The 15,874-nt window shown below is 48.1% G+C and overlaps 1 protein-coding gene across 8 annotated transcripts in view; it reads right to left on the bottom strand.

The window, feature by feature from the left end:
* LOC123519057 (transcription factor Sp9-like) overlaps nt 1–15,874 on the bottom strand; it is a 132,635-nt gene that overhangs the window by 56,111 nt on the left and 60,650 nt on the right. For 4 of the 8 annotated variants that reach the window (XM_045280224.1, XM_045280225.1, XM_045280226.1 and 1 more), the window contains 2 exons: nt 2,985–3,993; nt 1,850–2,894 (listed from right to left, as the gene is read on the bottom strand). In XM_045280224.1, coding sequence (XP_045136159.1) covers nt 2,632–2,894; nt 2,985–3,993 — 1,272 coding nt within the window. In that variant the 3' untranslated portion in view covers nt 1,850–2,631. Of the gene's footprint in view, nt 1–1,849; nt 3,994–15,874 lie in introns of all 8 variants that reach the window. The other 4 variants (XM_045280230.1, XM_045280227.1, XM_045280222.1 and 1 more) reach the window with 3 other exon arrangements.

Here is a 15,874-nt window from a genome sequence, read left to right as displayed (position 1 = left end):
CAAGAGAAAAAAGGAGAAAGAGAAGATGAAGAATAGGAGCAGCAGCAGCAACAGCAGTAGCAGCAGTAAGAGGAGGAGGAGGTGAAGGAGGAGGAGGAGGAGGAGCAGAAACAAGAGTAGGAGGATTACCAAACAATAATAGAACTTTAGTTAATTAAGTTAACATTATAGTGAGAAGGAGGAGGAGGAGGAGGAGGAGGAAGAGGAGGAGGAGGAGGAGGAGGAGGAGGAGGAGGAGGAGAGGGGAGCAATGAGGGGATCCACGCAAGCCTCACCATCGCAACAGTCAATCTTTACTTCAATTCTTGGACGCGAATCTTCGGAACTGATTGGCGGTGGCGACGTGAGGGGACGAGGGGACGATGGAGCGAGGAGACGAGGAGACGGGGAGGGCGCGAGAGGGAGGGAGAAAATTGGTCTGGATTAATGGACAAAATGGGCAAAATAGTGACTGTAATTGGGGAGAGTGAGGCGCCTCTCTCCCTCTCCCCACCTTCCTCTCCCTGTTCGGATAATTGAACACAAATGACTCGGAAATGAATATGCGAAGCAGTGGCTCCCCTGATGAACATTTCTGGAACAGTTTCGACTGCTATCCCTCCCGTGTCCCCCTTGCTGCACTCTCTCTCTCTCTCTCTCTCTCTCTCTCTCTCTCTCTCCAATGTTTTATTACCATTTTTACTGGTATTGTTTGCCTTCATGCTTACTGAGCAGTTGGTGTATTGCTGCAGCAGTAAAATTAGAAACGATTATAAAATTAGAAAAAAAATGTGCCTCAGTAAGAGAGAGAGAGAGAGAGAGTAAACGCGGAGGGTGGTGAGCTGAGGAATGGGTGGCCACTCAGAGCAAAATGTTCATGGAGGGCTTAAGTCACCAAACATTTTGATTGCCGGGGTGAACATTTTTCCAATTATTTTACATCTACGAGTATATATTTTACCGCAAACGAGGAGAGAGCTTCCTTACTTTTGATTGCGACTTCTATGAATGAATGAGTGTGGACTTCTACGCGAACACTATAATAATCTCAATAAACACTGGAATATAACTCACTTAGAAAAATACGCTACACTTAGTTCTTTCAATTGATTATGCTCGTGTATTTATTGTAGTTTTTATGTTTGATAGAGGATTACGTGAGAAGAGAAGAGTTACCGTTAAATGGACGCAATGTAAAGCAAGACAGAACAGAGAGACTAAGGACAGGAGGACACCGCGTGGAGGACTAGGGGAACATAGTAGTTGATGACACCACAAAGCGGAGGGCAGGGAGTCATGGAGGCAGGGAGGCAAGGAGGCAAACCACAGCAAAAAAGACATAACAGAGTAATAAGGAGCAGGCGTTCGGGAGCTCCACACGTGGTAATGTTAACTCGGGCTGCTGATTCCTCCTTCGCCGCGGAAGTCGTGCAAAAACTCGTCCCTTCAGACCACTTGCAATCCGGGAAAGGACTCGCAAATTGAACTCGATTGTTTTCAGTTGCCTAAAACAAAAACACACGGACGTCACGGTGAAAAAAATAATTACTTGTGAATACAGAAAGGTGGAGAGGCGAGCAGAGCACTGGCTGGCCCTGTTTCCGCGTTGAGTGACAAGCAGCTTCCCTTGTCTATTATCGCTTCCACGTCAAAGACCACGGATGATGACCCTCAAATAGGCAATATCCTCAATTAAGCTCTGATGGTGATTATCGTTAAGTACCGGTGAGGCGAGTCTTACGCCTTGCTACCCCGCCGGTCACCTCCCATTATGGATATCTTTATCACCATAATTATCCCGTCCGTGTGCCCCTTAGGACAAGACTGACATAAATCCGCCACTAGCGTCTGGATTTCTATTAGAGCTCACCAGCAATGCGGTTCCCGATGGAGCTCCCACCGTGGGGCTGCACGTGAAGCACTCCGCTGACCCCAACCACTGCTAAGACTTCCTACCTCAGGACGATGCCACTTGCCAGATCGTGAGTACGGGAGTGGCGCGGCGCGGGGCGGCGCGGCGCGGCACGGTACGGTGGGGTGCTGCATGAGCGGGGCGCCTCGAACCATCCGCCATTAATATGCACCCTACGTGAGCGTGGGCGTGGGTACCCTCACACTGCCACCTGTCCCGGGCTAGTCTGTGACACTGGTCGCTTTGAGTGGCCTTTTTAATGCAGTATGAGACGAATTAATGAAATACAAATTGTGTAAAAATAAAGTGTGTTATTGTATATAAACGAAAAGAAAAATGTCGGAACCATACACTGACAACACTGGTACAAATGCCCATATCATAGTTAGTTTAGAAATTCGCTTACATTAGTAAACACTATAGACACTTTACACACGAGGCTCGTAGAGGGCGCAAGATTTGGCACATGCTGACGGGGTGACCGGCGCGGCAGGCAGGCCCGGAGACCCGGCCCGGACCCGTCCCAAGGCGGGCCCACGTCCTGCCCTACAACTCCGCCACCACCGAGGACACCCAAAGGGCGCCCACTATCACATTGGGGAACACAGCCCACGGCAGGCGCCCCCCTGCACCCTGCGGCTGCTGCCCGGCCGCCCACGCCGTCCCCCAGCTACAGAGGGCGCGCTGGCAACTGCCGAGAGTAGCCGGGAGAGGTACTGAGACCGCCCACAACCAAGCTCTCACACGATAGGCTTGAGATCTGGCGCGGGCGGACTCATGGCCTGGGCGGTGGGCGTGGTGGGTGTATTGATGGGCGGCGTGTTGACAGACGCGGGGGAGGACACTGAGGGGGGTTCGCTCTGACTGTTCTCGCTGTCGCATTCACTGCCGTCGCTGTTCTTCTTGCCGCCGCTGCAGGCGTTGTGCGTCTTCACGTGCTTGCTAAGATGGTCTGACCGCATGAACCTCTTGTTGCACACGGGACACGCGAACCGCTTCTCACCTGTGTGGGTTCGGAGATGACGCTGTAGTTCATCTGAGCGCGTGAACCTTTTCCCGCAAAAAAGCCAGTTGCAAACGAAAGGGCGCTCACCCGTGTGCCAGCGGAGATGCGCCTTCAGATGCGACGTCTTGCCGTAGACCTTGCCACAGCCTGGGATATGGCACGAGTGGATGTTCCGTTTCCGGAGATGAGCTCCGGCCGGCCCCAGACGATCAGCTTCCTGGCAGTTGGGGCAGTCACAGGTGGCTCGCCCTGTGTAGCGCCGCTGGGAGCGAGGAGACGGCACCTGCGGCAAGGTGGGCTGGCCCAGCCCGAATGGGGAGCCCATGGCTGGTGCCATGCCCTGTGTAGGCAGCATAGATTTGTACGTGTCCTGTAACAAGTGCTGTCCCGAGGATAGGAGGTGTGCCGTATTGGAGGCGGCTAGTGTGTGGGATAGTGTGGAGTAGTCGCCCGTGGGATAGTTGGCCATTTGGGACATGCCGGCTACCCCCGACAGACCCGCTGACGTTGCTCCTGACATGTCCAGCCAGGATCCTGCCGAGGCAGCGGCAGCACTGTGCATGTCCCACCAACTGGTGGTGTTGAGGGAGTTCACAGCCGATACCTCGGGCTTGATGGCCGAGGCGGCGCCAGCCATGCTGTTGAATGGCCAAGACTCGTAAGGGTGGGTGACACCGGCAACGCGAGAGTACATGGAGCTCATGGCGGGGATGTGTGAAGACCCGTCAACTTTAGACAGGAGGGACGCTTGGGCTGAGTCCGACTGTCCACCGGTAGAGGATGATGGGAAGTACAGGTCTGTAGGTTGTGGGTAGGAGCAGGCAGCACTGGTCGTCACAACCGGGCGCTGATAACTGCTGGAGGATGAAGCTGGATGACCACCGCTACCCGAAGAGGCGGGGCCTGACCTTTGCCCCGTACCCACGCCCGAGGCTCCGCCCCCGGACGCTGCCGCAGCACCAACTGGACTTTTCTTCCATGGATGGAATCCTTTCCCTACGGCAGCATCGGCCAGTGGCGGGGGACTCTTGCTGGTCAGTTTGTTGCATTGGGCGGCAAGCATGGCCAGCGGTGTCCCTCGCAGCGAAGGATGGTCCTGGGGAAGAGGAAAGATCATGTTACACTCCAGTGGGAAAGACAAAGACTGGTAAAGGAAATGCTTCAATGTCCACCTGAACTAATGCGGCCAGGTAGCCTGGTGGTCAGAAAGGCATCCCCTACTCCCCCTCCCATGCCTGACCGTCACCCTCATTTATTGGTAAACACCTACATCCTCCTAACCAATGGCGAGTGTCCCCGCCCCTCTCCTGCTCTTGTCTCACAGGTCATGAATCTGACCTGACCACTGGCGGCCTCGCGCCCTCCACCGTCTCGCCTTGTGTTTTCGCCTCACGTGGTGACGTGGGAGGTCCACTAATAACATCACCCTTGCCGCACCACACCCCTACTTCTCCCTCCTACCAATCCTTCGTCCCTCTTCATCCCTTTCTCCTTCCTTCCTTCCTTCCCGCCTCCCTTCTCCCCTGCCATCCCGCAGTGAAGGACAGTGGTCAGGGCTAGGTAGGCTCAATTAAAAGAATAACGGAACATCTGGCGTAGGGAACACAGGTAAACTTTCTGCCTCCACTTAAGACTTGACACTGTCACCCTAAACCACTGCCTGTCTCTTTATACTGGACAACTAAGCAAACGCATGAAGTCTCCTAGAAATACAAAAAATAAAATTATCTCCAAACATACATTCTGAAATTAGCACTGCATTAAATTTTCTGTACTGTAATCACGGCGAAAAAAAAAAAAAAAAAAACATTTTTATATAGATATAATGAAAACTTCTTAGTTTAATGAAATGTACGTACAATTTATCACATGACGTGAGTTACATTCTGTGTATTGGCGGCACATTCAAGCAGGATAATGAGAAGCAGAATGAAAGCAGATTATGGCCGTGTAGTGATTGACGGCAGCGAATCTAAATAGTAAGAAATAAAAAAAAAAATTGCTGGACATGAAATGTAATACGTTCGAAGGAAAAGGAAGAAATCGTAAAGAGAAAGTTAGCGAAGAAACGAAGGAAGGACAGAAAAGAATAAAACCCATTGTAAAAAAAAAATAAAACTCCAAAAGAGAAGCGATTGGTCGAAACACAGTTGCGTTCTAACGGAAGGCCAGAGAATGGAATCGTTAATGATATGAAACCTTAAAGGTAAACAACAGAGGATAAAAAAAAGAAAAGAAAAAGAATTAAACGCTCACGACTGTAGAAAAATGATAAAGTCCATGGCAAAGAAAAAATATCTGGAGAAAGAAAAGAAAAGTGAAGCAATAGAGAGAGAGAGAGAGAGAGAGAGAGAGAGAGAGAGAGAGAGAGAGAGAGAGAGAGAGAGAGAGATGCCATGGTCAGTGGTCCGCGGTTGCTGGTAATGCCCGCAGGCAGACTCTTAATTGAAGGTGTGCCAGTCTGGGCACACCTCCTCCTCCTCCCCAGCCTCCCGAGCCACCACTGATTCCCCTACCCTGCCTCTCCCTCCCTGCCACCCTCCATCATGTTACAGACCTACCCTGTAATGCCGTGCCGCCTGTATTTCTCAGGTAGTACAAAACACAAACGAAGAAGACAAAAATGAGAAGCTGGAGAAGTAGATTCTGTGTGCGTGTGAGTGAGTGTGTGTACGCTGTTGAGTGGAGTGTATGTGAAGCGAGTTAGCAGTAATGTCGCTATTTTTATGCACCTCGAGTACATACTGTGCATATACGTGGCCAGCCAAACCAACCCAGCGCCACTAATGTCTGGTGAAATGTTGGTTTTGTGTTTGTGGGTTGCCTTGCTTCCTTTGCTCCCCTGTCATTCTGGTAAAGGTGCTTGTGGGGACTGACTGACTGACTGACTGACTGACCGGCTGGCTGGCTGGTTGGATGGGTGGGTGGGTGGGTGAACATGAAAGACAAAGAGGGAAAAGAGATAGAAAAGGATGAATGGAAAGAAAGAAAAAATGAAAGAGAGAGAGAGAGAGAGAGAGAGAGAGAGAGAGAGAGAGAGAGAGAGAGGAGGATAATTATCTTGTTTGGTTCTTGGAAATTCTAACGTTACACACACACACACACACACACACACACACACACACACACACACACACACACACACACACACACACACACACACACACACACACACGTATGCAAATCATATTCCTCACATCATCTTTTACAACAACTCTAGCATCCCGTGTGTGTGTGTGTGTGTGTGTGTGTGTGTGTGTGAGAGAGGCTCAGTATCTTACGTTATGTCCCTCCCAACCCAAACAGCAACAACCTCACGTCTCCCTCACAGATTCAATAACAATTATCTGATAAAAATCGTCGCTAAAACTCGAGGAGAGCGCTGCAACTGGTAAATTAAACATCAAACCACCACCACCACCACCACCACCACCACCACCAAACTAGCAACCTCTTCTATTAAGCTCCGAACTTTATGCTTCGTGCTTCCTTCTGAGATAAAATGTTACTGTGCACTCCTAATAACACGCCCAATAGATGGCTTTACTTAGCTTCCTGCCTGCTAACCTACCTACACACACACACACACACACACACACACACACACACACACACACAGAGGCAGGTTAGTAGGTAGTGGCGTGCATTGTCCACATAATACAGTGTGTGATAGCCATTCCCGCCGATCCGATGAGCCACTCAGGCACCCAATTTAGCCTTTGTTATCTGGTCAACCCGAACAGATCCGCGGTTCGTAATACTAACAATTAATTTCAGGATCAATTTGACTTGACCTCGCCTGTGCACCAGAGAGAGAGAGAGAGAGAGAGAGAGAGAGAGAGAGAGAGAGAGAGAGAGAGAGAGAGGTATAGACAAAATTGGATTCACGGTTACAGTTCTCCCTTAGTAAATTAAAGAAGGTTATAATATTATGTAGTGAATGCTACCCAATGTAATCCCGCAATTGGTTGTTGTTTGCGTTTAGAAACAGACTGACGTGGATCCGCAACCTTCCCACATAAAGTTTTTACTCCACCACCAAAGTAATAAGAAAATAATATAAATGTGAAGAAAACTGTCATAAAAAAAAAAAACATGAAAATGAATCTAAATTCTGCTCTGTCAGAAAAGAAAAATCAAATAACAATGGAAATCAAGAGAGAGAGAGAGAGAGAGAGAGAGAGAGAGAGAGAGAGAGAGAGAGAGAGAGAGAGAGAGAGAGAGAGAGAGAGAGAGAGAGAGAGAGAGAGAGTGTTACCTAAAACCCCACAAATTAACCCAAAGAATAACACAAATCCCATAGACTTCCACGAGTCAGTCTGTGCTAAGTTACGTGGATCGCTGCAAGTCGTTGGTCAGTAAATGAAGACAACAGTGATGGAGGCGAGAATGAGTCCCACACACGCTGCTCTTCACCGCCATGCAGGGCCACAGATTAACACTCGTCTGGCTCACAAAGCAACCACCACCACCATCACCCAGACCTTGACTTGGCCTCACCCCAGACACCATGACCCTCCCCCACCTTTCCCACCACACACACACACACACACACACACACACACACACACACACACACACACACACACACACACACACACACACACAGTAAAACACCCTCTTACCGCTGCTGGGGATAATATACGAAGCTCTTCACGGTGAACTAAGGCAATTATGTTCCACGGAGCCTAAACTTGATTTGAAGCAGTGTTGCCGTAGCGCAGGACAATCCACCGGCATCTTAAGTTTTCCTCACTCTCCGCCACTCACCGCGCGAACGCTCACCCCTTCAGCTTATTATTCCTCGCTCTTGTGTGTGTTATAGAGCAGCAGCGGCAGTTCAGACTCTACCTCGTGTGTTTAGGTATTAAATTGCGAAGTATACATGGTAAGCTGGTGTTTTACAAGGAGGAAAGAAAGGGATGAGTGTTGTAGGTGGAAGAGGAGGAAGAGGAGGAGGAGGAGGGAGGAGGAGGAGGAGGAGGAGGAGGAGGAGGATCGCGTGGGTAATGTGAGGCCGGGGGAAGACTCCCTGCTGAGCGGCTAACACAGCTTGTCATAAGGTGCCGCCACTCTTGTTACGTCTTGCTTCCCTGCCACTAGGGGGTGCGCACGCAATCCTCTCCTCTCCCTTCTCTTTCTCTCACCTGTCTCCTCGCATCGCTCTCTCCTCCACCTACAACTATTCTCGCCCAGTTTTCACCTCCACTTCAGATCTTTATGTTTGGTCACTTACGTTTGGAGTTTATTGTTCATCTTTCGCGATACGGGGGAAGATAATGCAAGGCGAGAGAGCATCTAATCGTCTCTCTCTCTCTCTCTCTCTCTCTCTCTCTCTCTCTCTCTCTCTCTCTCTCTCTCTCTCTCTCTCTCGTCCACTTGCGAGAGGCTCCGTGTCGGGCGGAACTAATTGACGTGGGCTGTTTGTTAGTATGATGTGTTGCCGATCCGTCATCTTACATTACCCTCCGTGAGGCGGCTCAGGCTGTCTGGACGCTAGAGAGAGAGAGAGAGAGAGAGAGAGAGAGAGAGAGAGAGAGAGAGATGCTGGTGTTCTCTCTCTCTCTCTCTAATTGTCGATAAGTCCCCACTACACACCTAGGACGTCATGAAATCAAAGCCGTGCACAGTTCGCTTCGCTCAAGTCAGCAAGGGAATACTGGCAAATAACTGACTGACACCTGCCACACCTTGCTTAATTCACCACCACCACCACCACCACCACCACCGAGTAGCCCACAGCCAGCCTCTCCTCCTGTATATGCTGTTACCTTGTTCGCTTTCTTTCCTTTTTGACATTCTAAAGTAAAGCACATCGTTGTCATTATGCCTTGCTGTGTGTGTGTGTCTGTGTGTGTGTGTGATCTTTACCGCCTCGCTGGTCCTTGTGACAAAGCAGAATACACCAGTGCTCGTTCGTAATGGTAATGACTCTCCTTCTGCATTCACGCTCACTCTCATCACGCAGGGGAAACAAATGACAGACTATTTTTTGACACGTGTGATGAATAAGTGTCGTTCCGTCTGGCTGAGTCGTGAGTGAGGGGGTGGTGGTGAGGTGGGGGGGGCAGGAAGAGAGCACGGAAGGTAAAATGAAAGCAGTTAAAGAGGGAATGAGTGATGAACATGAGGCAAAGACCAATGGCGAGGATATTGTCGGTAAAAGGAGTAAGAGAAATGAGCATTGTTTATATTCTGAAGTATTCGCGAAGTAGTAGAAGTTCTAGTGGTGAAGTTGTGTGCTTCTCTGTTCTATAAGTTTCCCTGGTGGACATGCTGCTCGTGAACATCAAATGAGCATGATGTTCCCCCAAAGTCATTTTCTCCTGCGATATACGATGTTGTGAGAAAACTGTTTTGTTAGGTTGAATTAATGTTACGCTAAGGTTTTTCTCAGCTTAGAAAATTGTTTTAGATTGAATTTGTTTTAGATTGACCTTAGCACGACTGTTACCAAAGAAAACCACACACACACACACACACACACACACACACACACACACACACACACACACACACACACACACACACACACACACACACACCAGCACCACCTCGCTTACCACTCCCTGTACTTCATCTCCCGCCAGCTAGTGTTGTGTCCGTGTGGCAGGATGCTGTGTTTTTCCCTTTGTGTGTGTATTTTTTCTCCCTACAGAGGCACGAGGGAGTATAGAGTAACACGTAGTAAAAAACAGAGATATAACAGAGATACGACAAGCTGATACTAATGATTCGTTATTTATTATTGGCGTTGCGTGATTTATGTATATAATTAACAGGAGACCCTTGAGCGTTATCGCCGCGAATAATTGATGGCCTCACCTCTTTTTAATGAGAGAGAGAGAGAGAGAGAGAGAGAGAGAGAGAGAGAGAGAGAGAGAGAGAGAGAGAGATAGGAAAAAAGTTGAAAAGACAATGAAGCAATTACTTGATTTCTCTCATCTTTCTTTTTGCCCCTATCTGCTTCCCTCCCCGCCTCTCCTTCCCCGAGCTCGCAGGTGATGGCGTGACGTGAGGCAGGTGTCTGGGGGGTGGCGGGGCGGCTGGCGTGGCAGGGAGGCTGGAACACATGCACGGGAGGAGGAGGGAAGGCTCGCTAAAGCTATAAGACAATTGGTACTCGAACTTTATATACCGGGAAAGGTTTGGAAGTTGTATTTTGACTATTTGCTCTATGGTTGCTTTAAAATGAGAGGAATTAAAAGTAGGAATGAGAAACACGTGACTTTATAGGAGAGTGAAGGATGGATAAAGAGTTCGTAGGTTGAGAAAAGTCAGAGAAAATTGAGAATGGTGCGTGAATGAACTTGAAGATAAAGAAAGAAAGATGACAGAAAATGTGCATGAATACTAACAAGAACTAAGGATTTCTTGCGAGTTTGCAGCTTGAAAGAAACTAAAGAAAATAGAAGAAAAAATAACTGGAACTTCAATTTTGAAAGCAATATACGTAGAAAGATGGCAAATATATGAAGAATGATGAAGAGATTTATGGAATTGTGCCTTAGAGAGAGAGAGAGAGAGAGAGAGAGAGAGAGAGAGAGAGAGAGAGAGAGAGAGAGAGAATAGAACTTGAAAATAAAAATTAATACCAACCAACAAATCTAAACGCGAGTCGGGGAAATTTGAAGCACTTGAGTTGTAAACAGAAAGTGAGAAGGTGCAACCAGGTGTTAGTGTGAGTGACTGCATTTCCAAGGGCGTGTCCTGTAGTTCTGTCGACATGTCATGGGTACTCTTCAAAACTTGCATTATTATATTCTTCCCCCCATAACAGACGGTAACCCGGCAACACAGGCAAGATGGTATCGAGGTAATAGAATACTGCAGACTGGGTGGTAACTAATTGCCGGAAAGATATTAAGCAAAATTCCTACAGTACAATTATCTATAATGAATTTCCGGTGTCGTGGTCAATAAATAATAGATTGTGTGGGCGCGGGGAGGTGGCGGGTGGGTGGGCGGCGGGCGGGCGGGCTGAGCGGGCGGCGGAACTTGGGCTGTGGGAAGTGGATTGTTCATAATGGTGAGCTGCATGATAACCTGTGTTTACTGGGACTTTATGTGTGTGTGTGTGTGTGTGTGTGTGTGTGTGTGTGTGTGTGTGTGTGTGTGTGTGTGTGTGTGTGTGTGTGGAGATTATTGGTTGTTTTCTCTCTCTCTCTCTCTCTCTCTCTCTCTCTCTCTCTCTCTCTTTCTCTCTCTTTTCCTGTATCTGTGGCCTTTTCTGAGCGAAATATACGTGAGTAGGTGTGAATGTCGTTCCTTAGTGGCTAATAAAATATATACAATTAGCCGTATTTGTTTATATTAGTCTACTTGTATGCATTTCGCTTTCCCGCGGCGCAAATGTATGGCAATAATGTGAGAAAAATGAAGTGCAAACTATTTATAAGCCAACAGTGCGTGTGGATATGTGCGCAGGTGGCATGGGAGGACACAGGGCGTCATTACCTGGCAAGTCTGTGTGCGGTATGCGGTGGAGGAAGAGGTGGAGGGTGACAGAGGGCGGGAGGATGGGGAGAGGCAAGATTGAGGTCAAGGGGTGAGGGTGGCAGGGTGGGAGGACTTAGAACAGTATAAGGCTTCGGGTGAGAATGAAGAGGTCTTTGACACTTTACGAATGAAAACAGGCAACTGGAAAGTGGTCCTTAAAAAGGTCTGCGGGTAAAGAGAAGACAATAAAGAAATAAAACAAAGTAAAACAGCGTAGCGAAGACTTTAAAATACACACAAGAACAAAAAAAAAAAAATAAATAAATGACCGTATATATTTCTCGATGATAAAAGAATATTCATGTTTTATAAGCTCGGAAGGGTCACTCTAAATTCTCATAAACTGGCATCCATAACGCACAAACAGTAAATCTTTGATAGTGAAGCTCCATTTCTCCAAGCCAGTGTCAAGTAATCCAGGGAAGCCAAGGAGACGCGCACAACCACGAGAGGCGCTGCTTGTTAAGTGTATGGTAAAACGTGTTCATAAGATTTACAGGAAGAGAGTTTATCAAAGTGCCGTTCATCGCATCATTAAGTGAAACAGCGACAGAAAGGTAGCTGTGAAGTATTCTAGCTGGCAAAAATACCAACCGCGGGAGGCGCAGGTCAGCGGGAAGGTCGGCGTCCCGCGGCGCCTCGTGGCGGGGGGCCTCGCGAGCCTCCCAGCGGGGGACCACTACCTGATGTATCTTTCTCTTTATTACAGATTATGTCCTCATTCATTACCACTGATATACACCCCGCGCGCCCCCGAGATATACGCTCTTCCCACGCGTGTTCTCCCGGGGCAGTGCGTGATTCATGCTCACTGCTGCGTGCATGACAGCCGCGCCAGCCAGCCCTCCCCCACCGCACGCCCCAATCCAGCCTCGCCGCACGCTGGCAGTGGTGATGCTCTCAGAGTGGATCAAGAGTCGGAGTCACGGCCAGTGCAGTACTATCATTCTCCCGAGCTAATAATGTTATCAGCTCGGGGATTAAATGATTATGCGAGGATTTATGGCACAATATACACGATGACGCCCTAATCCCGGTGCTCGGGAGCTGCCGGGATCAACACCAAGAAACTCGGCGGCAAATTATCTCACAACGATCACAGAAAGGCGGGAGAGAGAGACTTAATGAGAAGAAAATTGTGCACCTGACGCGGCGTGAGGTGGCGGGATGGAGGAAGCAGGAATTGCGTCATGTAGAGCAGTGATGAACCCATGAACCCATGTGGAGCCTGAGAGGCGCGACAGGTGGCGCCGCTCTCTGCGTGACCAAACCATCGTCTGTCAGTGCAAGTTTACTCTCAGGCAAGTTCGTTGTATTCTGTAAACAATCATCAGCCTGTGGAATTGGAGGTGGAATTCTGTAGCAACAAGACAAAGGCTATTTACTTTCATTCATGTATGTGTAGAGAAGTGAACAGATGGAATGAGGTGATGACTGAGAGGAGAGGAAAGTTTGTACCACTGGAAGACAAAGTGTGAGGGCCAGGAGGAGTTGGATGATGAAGAGCCCCAGCTGACAGTGATCGCAAGGAAGGCCATGAACTGCTTGACTCCCTATAACACGAATTCTTCTCATGAATTTTTCAGAGCATTTTTCCTTTCCTTTTTTTTTCATCACTGGCAGCCTCTTGTTTCTTTGTTTTCCTCCCCTTGTGTTATGTGCGTCCATATATTGCTACCATTATTCTGGCAGCTTTTATTTCCACGGGCTATTTTCATGAGTCTTAACTTTAAGGGATCGGTGATAAACATGGTTATGTAAAACTCCCTAGAATATACATAAATCTTTTCAATCACTTCAAGTTACAAATGTAAACCATTATCCTGACAAAGCTTTCAATAGGTACAACTTGCCCACTGCCGGCTGGTGACGACTGTTGCGGCCACGTGGCCATCAAGGTGTGCCAGCTTGTGGTTGTGGCGGCTACGTCAGTTTTGGGTGCATATTATTGTTTGTTCACAGAATTATTGGGGTTTATTTCATCACATAGACATGAATTGCTTCGATTGATTCTTCCTTATTATTCTTGAAATTATGATATGGCCCCTCCGAAGTAAGTTGCAAATAAGACCCAGCCTCAGAGGCAACGGCACCTTGGTGTCCGTAGCTGTAGGTCTTCACGCCCGCCTCTGTAGACCCAGGGGTAACCCGAGAAGATTGTTGCCGGTCTCCAGTATCAAGTCTCTCGTTCGGGGCGCCTGGGGGCGGGTGCCGGCGTGAAGTGGCTGAGGCAGCATGGCCGCATGAAATGACTATCACTTGCAAGAGACATTATTGAAGGAACAAATACGACGACGACTGAAAGCACAACTTTGGTGAGAAGTGACTACGAAGGCAATAATGACACCAAATTTTAGGCTTTTGCGAGACCTGATGTGGAGCGGCTCCTTTTGGGCCAAGACTTGCAAGGCTTCTCCCTTCCCCCTTCCCTCGGCCTTTCCTAGACAGCCGCCTCCAATGGCCGCCATGCTGGTGAAGAATGGCGCCCGCACGGATCACGGAAGACACTGTCGATGAAGACGACATTGACAAATAAGGAAAAAATGTAGTGTGTGGTGGATAGGAGACACGGCGGAGGGCGAGGCGAGGGACGCTGCAGGAGCCTGGCAGCTCGACATTAGTTCATTGTTATCTTTAATGGCTCCTGTCCCGTCGGCGACAGGGTGGGCCTCCAGCCGAGCGTCACGCTGCCGCACCACGACATGGGAATTAACTCCTGCTCATTTTCTTCCCAGGCTAAGTGAAAAAAGGCAAACACGCAATCATGAAGCAGCAATTTTAGAGCTTCTAGACCATCAATTTTCTTTGTGGGCATCATTGCCGAGGCGTCGCAACAAATTGAGCCAAGTTAGCAATGCCATCATGGGCGGCCATTCGGCTCTCCTTTCAATCTGGGTGTGTATGGCCGGACTGCCCCGCCAGAATGCACAGCCCGCCCACCGACACTGAGAAATGGCTACATATACATCAAGTTGTTGCCCCTCCCTCTTCCTGACGGCCACACAGGTGACACGAGGAGGAATCGATCCCGAGGCCAGGTGCACAGAGGCGCCGAGCTGGCCACTCACTCGGCTCATCCTGCTGCCTCTTCTTCCCTCCAATTTTGGTATTACCTGTGGCCGCCTTGTGCTGTGTTTTCCTCGGTCGCCTCGTTCAAAGCATTGGTGTGCCCTATGTCTGCCCTCTCAAAGACGTGTTCCTAGTTGAAACTGTATGATCACACCCACACACACACACACACACACACACACACACACACACACACACACACACACACACACACACACACACACACACACACACACACACACACACAAAGGAAATTTTACATAAAAACGATGATATATGAAGACTCCAAACTCTCAGCGATATGAAAGTTTAGGCAGAATGGATAATCTTAAAGCGTGTATAACTTTAATCAGCAGACATGCACTTACTTTCATTAAAACCTATTAACCGATTTTCTTTATGTCGCTTGGCTGTTGAGAGCAATGAGATCTTGACATTATGTATGCAGACAACGAGTGCTCTGGCTGGTATTTGTTTTTCGTCGTACTGCAAATGATGTAAAGGCCAGACGACTCACGAACTGATAATGAGTATCGGTGGCAGTAATAATAATGGTAGGACGTAATGACATTTGCTCCACTCTTAAGATCTTATCAGGAGAAACTATTATGGAAATTTTAAAATGCCGTGTATTTGTTCGATTACTGAAATAGATAGATAGATAGATAGATAGACAGAGAGAGAGAGAGAGAGAGAGAGAGAGAGAGAGAGAGAGAGAGAGAGAGAGAGAAAGAGAGAGAGAGAGAGATATGCATATAGACAGAAAGACAAAGCATAAAAGATATATTGATAAACAGACGGACAAATAGACAGACAGATGGGGAACCAAGGTGGACCATAACAAGGGCCAGCCTGTGTTTACCTATCACGGTTCAGCCCCGGGCCAGAATTATTCAGATAAGCACCTGTTCCTCGCTGGTCCAGAGGCGTGGCTCAGGTATTCCAGCGTCTCACCACCGCCACCAGGTTCCTGGGTCCCTGTATGTGTGTGTGTGTGTGTGTGTGTGTGTGTGTGTGTGTGTGTGTGTGTGTGTGTGTGTGTGTGTGTGTGTGTGTGTGTGTGTGTGTGTGTGTGCCGTTCCCCTCCTTCCATGGCCTCATTGTCATTCTTATAATCAGAGAACAGTAGGAATATAATTTCAAATGATGCTATTCTCTACATCTTCATTATGAAATTCAAAGAACATACTTATTTCTTGTGTCTATTGGTAATTGTGTGCCAGAAATAAATATTTGTGTTTAAGATTTTGTGCATACTGTATCATGTATCTATGTATGTATGTATGTATGCACGTTCATGAAGTAAATGTAAAATAAGCAACCACCGTAAATAATACGAATAATGTAAAACCTGTATGCAAAGAATTAAATAAAAAGCAAAAAAAAAAAATAAAAAAAAAAAATAAAAA

The sequence above is a fragment of the Portunus trituberculatus genome, chromosome 44 (assembly GCF_017591435.1).
Source record: "Portunus trituberculatus isolate SZX2019 chromosome 44, ASM1759143v1, whole genome shotgun sequence".
Classification (NCBI taxonomy): domain Eukaryota; kingdom Metazoa; phylum Arthropoda; class Malacostraca; order Decapoda; family Portunidae; genus Portunus; species Portunus trituberculatus.
This window is presented reverse-complemented; position numbering and strand designations above follow the sequence as displayed.